The 14,432-nt window shown below is 42.1% G+C and overlaps 1 protein-coding gene across 4 annotated transcripts in view; it reads right to left on the bottom strand.

Annotated features, from left to right (window-relative positions):
• LOC306873921 (MSL complex subunit 3-like) overlaps positions 1-14,432 on the bottom strand; it is a 178,756-nt gene that overhangs the window by 22,142 nt on the left and 142,182 nt on the right. For 3 of the 4 annotated variants that reach the window (XM_079423483.1, XM_079423486.1, XM_079423485.1), the window contains exons 11-12: positions 14,032-14,131; positions 13,836-13,920 (exon numbers count right to left, since the gene is read on the bottom strand). The exons of the other annotated variant lie outside the window; for it this stretch is intronic. In XM_079423483.1, coding sequence (XP_079279609.1) covers positions 13,836-13,920; positions 14,032-14,131 — 185 coding nt within the window. The remainder of the gene's footprint in view (positions 1-13,835; positions 13,921-14,031; positions 14,132-14,432) is intronic. 4 annotated transcript variants of the gene reach the window in all.

The following is a 14,432-nucleotide window of genomic DNA, read 5'->3' as shown; positions in this document are numbered from 1 at the left end:
TTCCCATCCTTACTGCCTGTGGTCTGTCACTTAAGAAGTCATTAATCCAGACTATGAAGAAAGGTGGCATATGAAGACAGTGAAGTTTGGTAATCATTATGTGACATTGAATCGTATCAAAGGTGGAGCTAAAGTCTATTTAAAGTATCCTGGCACGATTGCCAGGGATGTCCAGATGTTTGAGAGGAGTGTGGAGGAGGCATCCTATGTTCCTCTTTTAGCCTTAAAGGCAAACTGGTAAGGATCCAGCCGTGGGCAAACAACTGGAAGAATAATGTTCAGTCCCAGGAATTATAGTAGCTGCTTTCCAGAGAATAGGGACAGTTGCTGTCTGTAGTGATTATTTGAAGTATGAATTACATCTGATGGTTTTAGGCCGAGAGGGACGGAGCCCCAGAGAAAGAGAAAATTTGGAGGCCAAGTCAACACCTCAAACTCATTGTTGTGCTCCTCAAATCATTCCTGAACCATTTTTGCTTTGTGGCAGGGTGCATTATGCAGCTGAAAAAGGCAACAGCCACTAGGGAATACCATTTCCATGAAATGGTGTACATGTTCTGCAACAATACTTAGGTAGGTTGTACGTGTGAAAGTAACATCTACATGAATGGCAGGACCCAAGGTTTCCCAGCAGAACATTGCCCAAAGCATAACACTGCCTCCGCCGGCTTGCCTTCTTCCAATAGCGCATAATGGGGCCATGTGTTCCCCAGGTAAGCGCCACACACGCACCCGGCCATCCATGTGATGTAAAAGAAAGCTATAGTAGATAATCTGTTGGATCGGACCACACAGGCCAGCCTCCGTTCCCCACGTGCATCAGTGAGCTTTGGCTGCACATGACACTGTCGCCGGTTTACCAGTGTTCCTTCCTTGGACCACTTTTGATAGATACTGACTACTGTAGACCAGGAACACGCCAAAAGAGCTGCAGTTTTGAAGATACTCTTACCCAGTCGTCTAGCCATCACAATTTGGCCCTTATCAAACTCACTTAAGTCCTTACGCTTGCCTATTTTTCCTGCTTTTAACACATCAACTTTGAGGACAAAATGTTCACTTGCTGACTAATATATACCACTAACAGGTGCCGTGACAAAGAGATAATCAGTGTTATTTACTTCATCTGTCAGTGGTCATAATGTTATGCCTGATCTGTGTAGATGAATCCTTAAAGCTACAAAAGTTATTGATTTCCTCTTTTTTTATTTTGATCTTTGATTAACAGGCATGACAGCAGCTGGGTTTTAAGGTTATTTGGCTGCTATTACTTTAAGAGCTGCCACTGTTGAATGTGATGTGGATCTGACACGCATGGTCATAGTCTCATTTGCGCATTAATGTGAAGTGATACAGGCTACAGCGAACTCCGGCGTATTTATGCATGCACTGCCGTATTTGTGCAATTGAAGAGCACGCGCTACAAGCACAGTATAACAGGACCGGAAAATTCGTTTTTACTGACATATAGCCTGACAACATCTCATCTTACCACAGTTCACTGTTCTTCTGAAGCTACTCGTCACCTGTACCTTTTCCATGCTCGTTTGACTAACACCTGGCACCTGGTGAAATTGGAGTGCGTGTCTGAAAAGTCTCCTGTTTGGTGTGGTCGTAAAGATGATCTCCGTCTAAATAAACACAATTCTTGTGGAAAAAAAGAGAAAAGCAGCAGTTGTGAGTGGGGTGGCCAACCCTATCTCCACCCGTGTTAACTGCCGTTAAACAGGAAAAACTGGACTTCCGGTGGCACTATGACTGAGTAAGCAGCATTAATCAGAGCTTCATCAAAATCTTAAAACATTAAGTGGCAAAGATAATTTCTAGCATTTAAAAAAAAAAAAAAAACGTTTACCGGTGAAATGAGTTCGACTTCGAGACAAAAAAATGAGCAGCAAACAAGATACGAAGGAAAAGGAAGAAAAACGGAGAACATCGAATCCAATTAGCACAGGCGATGCTAATGGATGTCAGCAAGATCAAAACGTGGTGGAGGAATTAAAGAAACTCAATAAAGAAAATCAAGGAGGATACAATTACACTAAGATGTCCCTAGAAACAGTGGAGCAAACTGTCAAAGATATAAAGGATCAATTAACTGAACACGAGGAGAGAATCGAAAAGGCAGAAGAGAGAATAAGTACGGTGGAATATATAACGATGTGACATCAGAGGGCACTAAAGTACCTACTCCACCGAGATGTGGATCTTACTGCAAAGTGCGATGAACTTGAAAACAGAATGAGGCGTAATAACATCTGAATCTACCAGATACCAGAAGGAAGTGAAGGAAAGATATGGCTGGATTCGTGAAGAAGTTGCTGAATGACAAGCTTAATTTACCGACAGACATGGGCATCGAGAGGGCACCTCGCTCATTAGCGCCAAAGCCAGTAGACCCAGCAGCTCCCCCCAGGTCGATCATCGTAAGATTCCTGGATGCAGTGGTGAAAGACGCAATCATCAGACAAGTCAGGGTCAGATTCACTTCCAAGAAAGGCAAATTTTCTTTTACCAAGACTATTCTCTGGACATTCAGATGAAAAGAGCAAAAGTCTACGAAGTCATCAAACAGCTAAAAAAGAAGGGAATACAGGTAAAATGCATATACCCTGCACAACTGAAGCTGAAACTTAGCACTGGGGAGAAAACGTTTGCAACACTGAAGGACGCAACAACGCAGCTGAGAGAACTGGAAATTGAAGTACGTTGTGGTAATAGAATATAATAGATAATAGAAGAAGAGCTGAAAGAAAGGCCAGGAAGCAAGAGGAAAAAACGGGACACAGTACTGTCAGCACGTGATATTAAGGCCTTGATTCAAGAAGTGTAACATACCTCAAAATGGGACAATAGTGAGTCCGAATGTTTCCCAAGTAAACTCAGGAAGGTTTGTTCCCCCCTAGAACATTATTGCAATTATGTTATTATAAACATTTTCATATGTTAGGTTGCCACAAGTTGCCAAATTTGAACGGGAAATGAGTGAAACACACAATTAGACCTCTTATGTACACGTACATTAGTGTAATATGGGGTTTTAATAGCACTGTGTGCAATATTTTCCCCGGAGAGGAAAAGCCACACCTCTGCCACAATACCAACGTGGATTAGACACAGAAAATGTTCGAAAGCTGTGTCTAACGGGACAGATGGAAGTATGCTCAGATCATGGTTATTGAGGGAAAGATTGTTGTTTTTTTGTCGTCTTATCCCACTCTGTCACTACACAGGTGTCTATACAAGCAAGGAGGAATGTATATCATAATATGTTTCAGAGAATAACAAATTTTTGAATTTCATTAGTTATAACATAAATGGAATTAATAATGCAATAAAAAGGAAAAAAAAAAATTGCACAGTTCTGCAATACTACTCCAGGAAACACACTTCTCTGCGAGAGAACATTTAAAACTAAAAAGAGAATGGGTAGATCAAGTATATAGTGCTTCATTTGGAAATAAAAAGAAAAGAAGAGTGGCTATTTTTAGTAAAGCGGTGGGCTATAACAATGAAAAGACCTTTCAAGACAAGGAAGGCCGATATGTTATGGTGGTTGGATCAACTGGAGGCATAAAAATAACAATTGTAAATATACACTCACCGGCCACTTTATTAGGTACACCTGTCCAATTTCTAGGTAACACAAATTGCTTAACAGCCAATCACATGGCAGCAACTTAATGCATTTAGGCATCTAGATGTGGTGAAAACGACTTGCTGAAGTTCAAACCGAGCATCAGAATGGGGAAGAAAGGGGATTTAAGTGACTTTGAACGTGGAATGGTTCTTGGTGCCAGACGGGCTGGTCTGAGTATTTCAAAAACTGCTGATCTATTGGGATTTTCACGCACAACCATCTCTAGGGTTTACGGAGAATTTTCCGAAAAGGAGAAAATATCCAGTGAGTGGCAGTTGTGTGGACGAAAATGCCTTGTTGATGTCAGAGGTCAGAGGAGAATGGGCAGATATGATGATATGATGGTTAGAGATGATAGAAAGGCAACAGTAACTCAAATAACCACTTGTTACAACCAAGTTATGCAGAATACCATCTCTGAACGCACAACACATCGAACCCTGAAGCAGATGGGCTACAGCAGCAGAAGACAACACCGGGTGCTGCTCCTGTCAGCTAAGAACAGGAAATGGAGGCTACAATTCGCACAGGCTCACCAAAATTGGACAATAGAAGAATGAAAAAACGTTGCCTGCTCTGATGAGTCTCGATTTCTGCTGCGACATTCAGATGGTAGGGTCAGAATTTGGCGTAAAGAACATGAAAGCATGGATCCATCCTGCCTTGTCTTAACGGTTCAGGCTGGTGGTGGTGGTGTAAGGGTGTGGGCGATATTTTCTTGGCACACTTTGGGCCCCTTAGTACCAATTGAGCATCGTTTAAACGCCACAGCCTACCTGTGTATTGTTTCTGACCATGTCCATCCCTTTACGACTACAGTGTACCCATCTTCTGATGGCTACTTCCAGCAGGATAATGCACCATGTCACAAAGCTCAAATCATCTCAGACTTGTTTCTTGAACATGACAATGAGTTCATTTTACTCAAATGGCCTCCACAGTCACCAGATCTCAATCCAATAGAGCACCTTTGGGATGTGGTGGAACGGGAGATTCACATCATGGATGTGCAGCCGACAAATCTGCAGCAACTCTGTCAATATGGACTAAAATCTCTGAGGAATGTTTCCAACACCTTGTTGAATCTATGCCACGAAGAATTAAGGCAGTTCTGAAGGTAAAAGGGGGTCCCAACCATTAGCAAGGTGTACCTAATAAAGTGGCCAGTGAGTGTATATGCCCCAAATGAAGATTCTTAAGATGAAGATAACTCTTTCTTTAAAAAATTTGCAGCACTAGTGGCAGATAACTGCCACTAGTGGGGAAGTCGTGGCCTAATGGTTAGAGAGTCGGACTCGTAATCCAAAGGTTGCGGGTTCGAGTCTCGGGTCGGCAGGGATTGTAGGTGGGGGGAGTGAATGTCCAGCGCTCTCTCCACCCTCAATACCACGACTGAGGTGCCCTTGTGCGGGTGTGTGTTCACGGTGTGTGTGTGTTCACTGCTGTGTGTGTGCACGTTGGATGGGTTAAATGCAGAGCACAAATTTCGAGTATGGGTCACCATACTTGGCCGTATGTCACTTCACTTCACTTATAAAAGTGAAGGGATATTGCTTATTGGAGGGGACTTTAACTGAATATTGAATTATAAGATAGATAGATCACCTGTAATAGCAAAACCTCTATCAAAAATGTCCAAGGAAATGTTAAACCTGATGAATGAAATGAATGAATTGGGTTTGGTGGATGTTTTACATTCTTGAGAGAGTTTACATTCTTGTCAAAAGTGCATGGAAGTTATTCGAGGATAGACTATTTTTGTATATAAAAAGCAGATTTATATAAAATAAAGGAATGTACAATTGAGCCAGCCACCATTTTGGATCATAACCCGGTTATCATGAAAAGTAATTTAGGATTAGACAAACAATTTAGATATTGGAGATTGAATATTTCAATGTTAACAATTCCCCAAACTAAACAAGAAATACAAGAAGCATTGAAGGAATATTTTTCCATTAATGATGATGGTAATGTCTCCCCTTCGGTACTGTGGGATGCGGGAAAAGCCACAATAAGGGGAAAGATGATATCTATAAGGTCTTGATTAAAGAAACAAAGAAACTCAAAACAACAAGAATATGAAATGAAGTAAAGAGGTTAGAGAGTGAGCACAAAACACAAAACAAAAGAAGATACACTTAAGGAGTTCAAAGAAGTTAGGAAAAAAATTAGATGAACTACTAACATATAAAAGCAGAAGGAGCCCTTAGATATATAAAAAGAAAATACTATGAAATGGGAAATAAAGCTAGCAGGCTTATGGCTTTTCAACTCAGGAAAGATCAAGCCAGCCATATAGTTCCAAAGATGAGACATTCCGTAACCATAAAAATTGAGACCCACCCCAAAGCAATATCAGATATTTTTGCAGAATAGTATCAACAGTTATATAAAATCCAAAACAAGGAATCTAAAAAAGACAAAATTATACAATTCTTGAAACCTCTTAATTTGACAAAATTATCGATGGAGGAAGCGAGTAAATTAACAGATCCTATAACAGAAGATGAAATTAAAGAAACAATTACTAATCTTAAAAATAATAAGGTGCCAGGAATAGATTGGTTTTCTGGAGAGTATTATAAGGTTTTTGTGAATGATCGGTCTCCAATATTATGTAAAGTATATCACTATGCATTATAATCAGGTGACCCATCAAAATCGTGGTCAGAAGCCATCATTTCAGTTTTACATAAGAAAGGTAAGGATCCCATGCAATGTAAAAGCTATCGCCCTATTAGTCTTCTGTGTGTGTACTATAAAATATTAACATCTATATTGGTTAAAAGAATCCAAAAATGTATTAAAAAAGTAATTAAACCAGACCAAAGTGGATTTATTCAAGGCCATCATGGAACTAACAATGTAAGGATGGCCCTAAATTTACAATCAATAGCGAAAAAAAATAATTAAAGGAATGCAATGCTTCTCAGCCTTGATGCTGAGAAAGCATTCGATAGAGTTGATTGGCTATTTTTATAACAAACACTGATAGAAATGTGTTTTAGAGAAAAATTTGTAACCTGGGTTAACCTGCTAAACAAGGAATCAAAATCGAGAATAAGGGTGAATGGCCAGTGTTCAAAATTCTTTAGGGTAGAAAGAGGAGTGAGACAAAGCGATTCACTGTCTCAAGTCTTTTTGCGTTGAGCATCGAACCATTAGAAGCAGCTATACGCAAGAATACAGGAATTCAAGGAATAGAGGATGAAGGGAAATCAGTTAACAAAATAGCATGACATATCTTCATAGAAAACCCTTCTTAGATGAACCAAGATGGCGCCGAGCATGGCAGCCGTGTTGCGAGCTCCAAGAAAACTCTGCAGTTTTTCTTATGTTTTATTTGTTATTTTGTTGTTTCACGTGTTAGATGTTGTCAGTATAACTGTCTACGATAGACACACGCTTTTAAACATTGGTTCCTTCGTCGCGCAACGCAAACCGGACTTTGAGTTCCTGAACGCCGGCGCCTTGTTTACAGACACCGCATCAGAGCCCTTTGTCTGGGCCGCACGATCGCGACCGAGGAAACGCCGCCGGAAAAGGGGGAAGAGAGCCGGCGTCCTTGTTAGACTCAGACGCCGTCCCCTCCGACCTCCTCTCCCAACTATTTTGTTGGCTAACGTTCAGTCACTGGACAACAAACTCTGTGAACTGCGGGCACGCATCTCATACCAACGGGAAACAAGGGACTGCTGCATTATTTGCCTCACAGAAACCTGGATGTCTGCAGTGGTTCCAGACTCAGCCATCGAGCTTACGGGGTTCTCCGTGCACCGCTCGGACAGAACGAAAGAGCTCACAGGGAAAAGCAGAGGCGGGGGCGTCTGTTTCTTTATCAACAACTCGTGGTGTGATGAAAGGAACCTACACTCTATTAAATCCTCCTGCTCCCCTGATCTGGAATTTCATATGCTTCTGTGTCGACCATTCTGGCTACCGAGGGAATTTACAGCGATCATAATCACAGCTGTTTACATTCCCCCTCAAGCCAACACAGACCAGGCACTCAAGGAACTGTATGGGAATATAAGCGAGCAGGAAACCGCGTACCCAGACGCGGCGTTTATTGTTACGGGGGACTTCAACAAAGCCAACTTCAGAACAATAGCTCCAAAATACTTTCAACACATCACCATCAACACGCGTGGTGATCGTGTACTTGATCACTGCTACTCTCCATTCCGGGACGCCTACAAATCGCTCCCCCGCCCACCTTTCGGCAAATCGGATCACTCTTCCGTTCTGCTCCTGCCTGCTTATAGGCAGAAACTGAAACGAGAAGCACCCGCCCTCAGGACAATTCAATGCTGGTCGGACCAATCAGACGCTATACTACAGGACTGTTTTGATCACGTGGACTGGGACATGTTCCGGGCAGCGCCTGATGACGACATAGAGGCGTACTCAGATACTGTAACGTGTTTCATCAGGAAGTGTGTAGAGGATGTAGTACCGACAAAAACAATCCGCATCTACCCCAACCAAAAACCGTGGATTAACAGCGATGTCCGAGCAGCCTTGTCAGCGCGGACATCTGCCTTTAAATCCGGAAACTCTGACGATCACAAACAAGCCAGTTACGATCTCAGGAAATCAATCAAAGCTGCCAAACGACAATACAAAAACAAAGTTGAAGAACAATTCAAATCCAACAACGCAAGAAGCATGTGGCAGGGTATCAATAACATCACAGATTTCAGAGGGAATAAACCAGCTACTGTGAACATTGCCGCCTCTGTACCGGACGAACTTAATCAGTTTTATGCTCGTTTCGAGGCTCACAACACCGCCCACACAGAGCGCGCTCCCGCGGCTGTAGCAGAAGAGGCGAGCGCACTTTCCTTTTCTGTCGCAGATGTAACCCGATCCTTCCGACGGGTGAACATCCGCAAGGCTGTGGGTCCCGATGGCATCCCAGGCCGTGTGCTCCGAGCATGCGCATTCCAACTGGCCGGGGTTTTCACAGACATTTTTAACCTTTCCCTCTCTCTGTCTGTGGTTCCCGCATGCTTCAAAAAATCCACCATTGTGCCCATTCCAAAGAAAAATAAAATCACATGCTTGAATGACTGGAGGCCCATTGCTCTGACACCCATCTTCAGCAAGTGCTTTGAGAAACTCATCAGAGACTACATCTGCTCTGTGCTGCCTGACTCACTGGATCCCCTACAATTTGCATATCGCAGAAACCGTTCCACAGACGATGCTATTGCCTTCACCCTGCACACTGCTCTCTCCCACCTGGAAAATAAGAACACCTATGTGAGAATGCTGTTTGTGGACTACAGCTCAGCATTCAATACTATAGTGCCTGCCACACTGGTTGAGAAGCTCCAGACTCTGGGACTAAACGGATCTCTGTGCAGCTGGATCCTGGACTTCCTGACAGGCAGATGTCAGGTGGTCAGAATGGGCAACAACACTTCATCCCCGCTGACCCTCAACACTGGTGCTCCTCAGGGCTGCGTCCTCAGCCCACTCCTGTACTCCCTGTACACACACGACTGTACAGCAACACACAGCTCCAACGTCATCGTCAAATATGCTGACGACACAACGGTGATAGGCCTGATCACTGACAACGATGAGACGGCCTACAGAGAGGAGGTGAGAACCCTGACTAAATGGTGTCAAGAGAACAACCTCTCACTCAACATCGACAAGACCAAGGAGCTGGTGGTGGATTTCAGGAGACAGAGCAGAGAACACACACCCATCACCATCGACATGACACCTGTGGAGCGAGTAAACAGCTTCAAATTCCTCGGTGTTCACATCACTGAGGATCTCACATGGTCCACTCACACAGATGCAGTGCTGAAGAAGACACACCAACGCCTCTTCTTCCTGAGACGGCTGAGGAAGTTTGGAATGAGCCCCAGCATCCTCAGATCATTCTACACCTGCACTGTGGAGAGCATCCTGACCGGCTGCATCACCGCCTGGTTTGGAAACAGCACTGCTGGCAACCGCAAAGCTCTGCAAAGGGTCGTGCGAACTGCCCGTCACATTGTTGGAGGTGAGCTTCCCTCCCTCCAGGACATCTACACCAGGCGGTGTATAAAGAAAGCCCGGAGGATCATCAATGACTCCAGCCACCCGTCCCACAGACTGCTCTCTCTGCTGCCCTCAGGAAGACGTCTCCGCAGCATCCGATCCCGCACTAGCCGACTGAGGGATAGCTTTTTTCCTCAGGCTATCAGGCTAATGAACAGTCGAAATTAATACACCCTACAGCACACTCCCACTTTACAATATACCACGCACTGCACTTTAATTCCATACAGTTCAAACTGGACTACCAGTACACTACTGCACAAATACAACAATCTTTTTGCCAGCACTGGATACCATCCAATGCACATCCATGACATTTGCACATCCGGTTATATATAATCTGCTGCATCTTCGCATATTACTGTGTGTATATAACGTAGAATGTGTACTACATACTGTGTATAATGTGTATCGGTAACTGTATGTCTGTCTAATAGTACACTGTGTGTACTGAGTATATGTATGTGTATATTACACATTGTCATCTGTATAAGTCTGTACGTATGTATGGTAATGTCTATATGTAAATTGTTTCTGCAGTGTCTGGAGCACGCTCTCAAGAATTTCACTCACGAAGGCACATGTGCTGTGGTGATGTGACAATAAAAGTGATTTGATTTGATTTGATTATTCCATCCCCCCACTCATGCAGTGTTTGCATGAATCTCCCATCTTGCATGAATCTCCCATGGACTAGTCTCAGGATATAAAATTATCGAAAGTAAATCTGAAGCAATGATGATTTCTGGTGTTTGGCCATCCCAGTTGAATGAACAGGTCTCGTTTCACTGGTCAAAGCAAGGATTTAGATACCTAGGAATTACTATTACTACCAATCCCAGCCAACTTTTTGAGGCAAACTATAAAAAAAACAAACAAACAAAAAAAATAATTATTTAATAAGATGGGAGATTATCCCTCTCTCATTACTGGGCAGAACTGAGGTAATAAGAATGAACTTACTACCCAGATTTCTTTTTTTTTGTTCCAATCTCTTCCAGTAAGTATACCCATCTCGGAATTCAATATGTTAGATAAATAAATTAGTAAATTCATATGGCAGAAAAAGAAACCTAAGATAAAATTTAGAACCTTGCTTTTATCAAAAGAGAAAGGAGGCCTAGGTTTACCGAATCTAATATATTACTACTGGGCAGCTCAGTTAACTGCTGTAGTGGCCTGGATCACAAATGACAAAGAATCAGGATGGGCTGAAATAGAACAGAGCACAATCAAAGGGACACCCTTGTCCATTCTACCTTTTATAAACATAAAATTGGTTCCTAAAATCAAAATTGATAATGAATGGATAAAGTATACTTAAAAAATTTGAACAAAAATTAAGAAAATGTTTGGAGGTCCAGAATCTTTTTTCCAGGGCCATGTCTATAGTAGGTAATATCGATTTTCTTCCATCTGTGTAGGACAGTGGATTTAAAATATGGGCTGATAAAGGTCTTAGAATTATAAACCAATTATTCACTGGAAAAGAAATTAAGCCATTTTCACAACTACAAAAACTATTTAGTATTCCCTCTAATGATATGTATAGGTACTTCTAGATACGGCATTACAAGTCACAAAGAAAAAGATAAGAGTTATGAAAGAACCAAACAAAATAGAATACTTTATTAATATTGCAGAAAAACTATTTTCCAACTAAAAGACATGTTTCTCATTTATACAAAAGGCTAACAACTAATATTATACAAAACACAGGAGACATTAAAGGAAAATGGGGACTTTAACTAAATACTATAATCGAAGATGATGTATGGGATGATTTGTGTGAGGAATGTTATAAAGGAATTAATAGTCAAATATGTAAATAATTTGACTGGAGAGTAAAAATTAGATATTTTAATACACCTTATGTGATACCTACGTATGTAAAATAACCATCTGTATTAGATCTCTGGAGCTGTGTGAAGTTCCCTGCTGCTTCAAATGCTCCACCATCATTCCCGTCCCCAAAAAGCCCAAAATCACTGGCCTTAACGACTACAGACCTGTCGCTCTCACGTCTGTGGTCATGAAATTATTTGAGCGACTGGTCCTGGCCTACCTGAAGGACATCACTGGATGCTTGCTGGATCCTCTTCGGTTTGCCTACAGAGCAAACAGGTCTGTGGAAGACGTTGTCAATATGGGACTGCATTACATCCTGCAACACCTTGACAAACCTGGGAATTACGCAAGGATCTTATTTGTGGACTTCAGCTCGGCCTTCAACACCATCATGCCTGACTTTCTCTCAGACAAACTCACACAGCTCTCTGTGCCTACCTCCATCTGTCAGTGGATCACCAGCTTCCTGACAGACAGGCAGCAGCAGGCTGGGCAAACTCACATCCAGGACTCTCACCATCAGCACTGGCGCCACTCAGGGATGTGTTCTCTCCCCACTGCTCTTCTCCCTCTACACAAATGACTGCACATCTAAAGACCCCTCTGTCAAGCTCCTGAAGTTTGCGGATGACACTACAGTCATCGGCCTCATCAAGGATGGAGATGAGTTTGCTTACAGACAGGAGGTTGAGCAGCTGGCTGTCTGGTACAGTCACAACAACTTGGAGCTCAACACACTCAAAACAGTGGAGATGACAGTAGACTTCAGGAGGAACCCCCCTACACTCCCCCCCACTCACCATAATGGACAACACTGTGGCTGCAGTAGAGTCATTCAGGTTCCTGGGCACCACCATCTCCCAGGACATGAAGTGGGACAATCACATTGACTATATTGTGAAAAAGGCCCAGCAGAGGCTGTATTTCCTCCGCCAGCTAAGAAATTCAACCTGCCACAGGAGCTGCTGAAACCGTTCTACTCTGCCATCATCGAGTCTGTCCTGTGTTCAACTATAACTGTTTGGCTCAGCTACCAAAACAGTCATCAGAAGACTACAACTGACAGTCAGGCCTAATGGTTAGAGAGTTGGACTCGTGATCCAAAGGTTGTGGGTTCGAGTCTCGGGCCGGCAGGGATTGTAGGTGGGGGGAGTGAATGTCCAGCGCTCTCTCCACCCTCAATACCACGACTGAGGTGCCCTTGAGCAGGGCACCGAACCCCCAACTGCTCCCCGGGCGCCGCAGCATAAAATGGCTGCCCACTGCTCCGGGTGTATGTTCACGGTGTGTGTGTGTTCACTGCTGTGTGTGTGCACGTTGGATGGGTTAAATGCAGAGCACGAATTCCGAGTATGGGTCACCATACTTGGCTGAATGTCACTTCACTCACTCACTCACTCACTCTACCCAGCCTCCAAGATCTTTGTATCTCCAGAGTGAGGAAAAGGGTTAAGAAAATCAATCTGGACCCCTCACACCCAGCTCAATCTCTCTTTGACCTGTTGCCCTCTTGCCGGCGCTACAGATCACTGAGCACCAAAATAGCCAGACACAAGAATAGTTTTTTTCCCCCAGGCCATATCGCACCTGAACAACACATAACACACCCCAGTACAGTACATATGTAAATAAATCCTCAAACCTTCATCTGTACATAGGACACATGTACATTCACAGTTCTGTCTATGGACATTTTTCTTTTCTGTACATTTTTATTTTTATTACTGTTGTTATTCATAATTTATTGTCTATTCTCTTAATTATTAGTGGTTTTGTTACCTTAATTATATGTTTGCACTATGTTTGTACTTCTGTACTGGAAGCTCCTAAACACCAAGACAAATTCTTTGTGTGTGTAAACACACTTGGCAAGAAAGCTCTTTCTGATTCTGATAATAATTTGGAACACAGTGTATATTTACCTGTAACCATGATAGTTGGAATGTATCCCTAGTCCTAACTTTGTGGATTTGGGCTCCATTAAGAATCATATGTCTATGTATTAGATGCTTTCTTATAAACTTGAGTAAATAGGAGACATCTTTAAACAACATATATAAAAATATTATTCATATTAGTTATATCTCTATCATTTCTCTTTGTCCAGAGGACAACCTCACAGTCCTCAAGTATTAAATTGTGTTCTCTATCAAGTGATCAGCATGATCACCTTGAAACTTCAAAACAATGATTTACAACTACCTCTAACAACATTTACCTTGCATAAATTTCTTATGTGCATTCAAGTTAATCATGTGCATGCAATAACAAAATAAATCTGCACCTGAGGAAAAGCTCGAAGTGTTTCACTAGTGCCCTCAGGTTCTTTTCTGGTATGTGCATCCTCCTCAAGATTTCTGGAAGTTTTACTAAAAAAAATAAAAATAAATTATAATAATAAAAAAAGACTTAAAAATTAAAGTATAATTCCTTTAATTTATGACAACATTTTTAAAAATAAACAAGAAGCTGATATTCACCAAACAGCCGAAGCAGGTGCTGAGCGCCATAGAGGTAAGAAGGAGGGGGAAGCTGGTCACTCTGAGGGTAGTTATCTGGTGTCAGTCTCCAGCTCAGAACCTCAAGACAATCACATGGGGTGGACCAATTTAATGAGCTATTTTTATTTTTTAATTAGGTTATAAGCATATAAGCAGTAATGCACCAGAGCATGTTAAAGGGATATTTCACCCAAAAATTAAAATTTACTATTATTTTAGTAACTCTCGAGCCATCCAAGATATAGAAAGGTGAGCTGATAAATAAAGTTTATTCACTTTATGTGCTTTAGACATGTAAAACATCCATGTTTCATCTTTTTTTCTTTAGTAGAACCATAAAGATTTTTAGCTGAAACTGTGGTCCTTGGTGATTCATACAT

The sequence above is a fragment of the Barbus barbus genome, assembly GCF_936440315.1.
Source record: "Barbus barbus genome assembly, chromosome: 8".
In the NCBI taxonomy this organism is placed as follows: Eukaryota; Metazoa; Chordata; class Actinopteri; order Cypriniformes; family Cyprinidae; genus Barbus; species Barbus barbus.
Note: the sequence above shows the minus strand (reverse complement) of the source record. Positions and strands in the feature narration are given on the sequence as shown.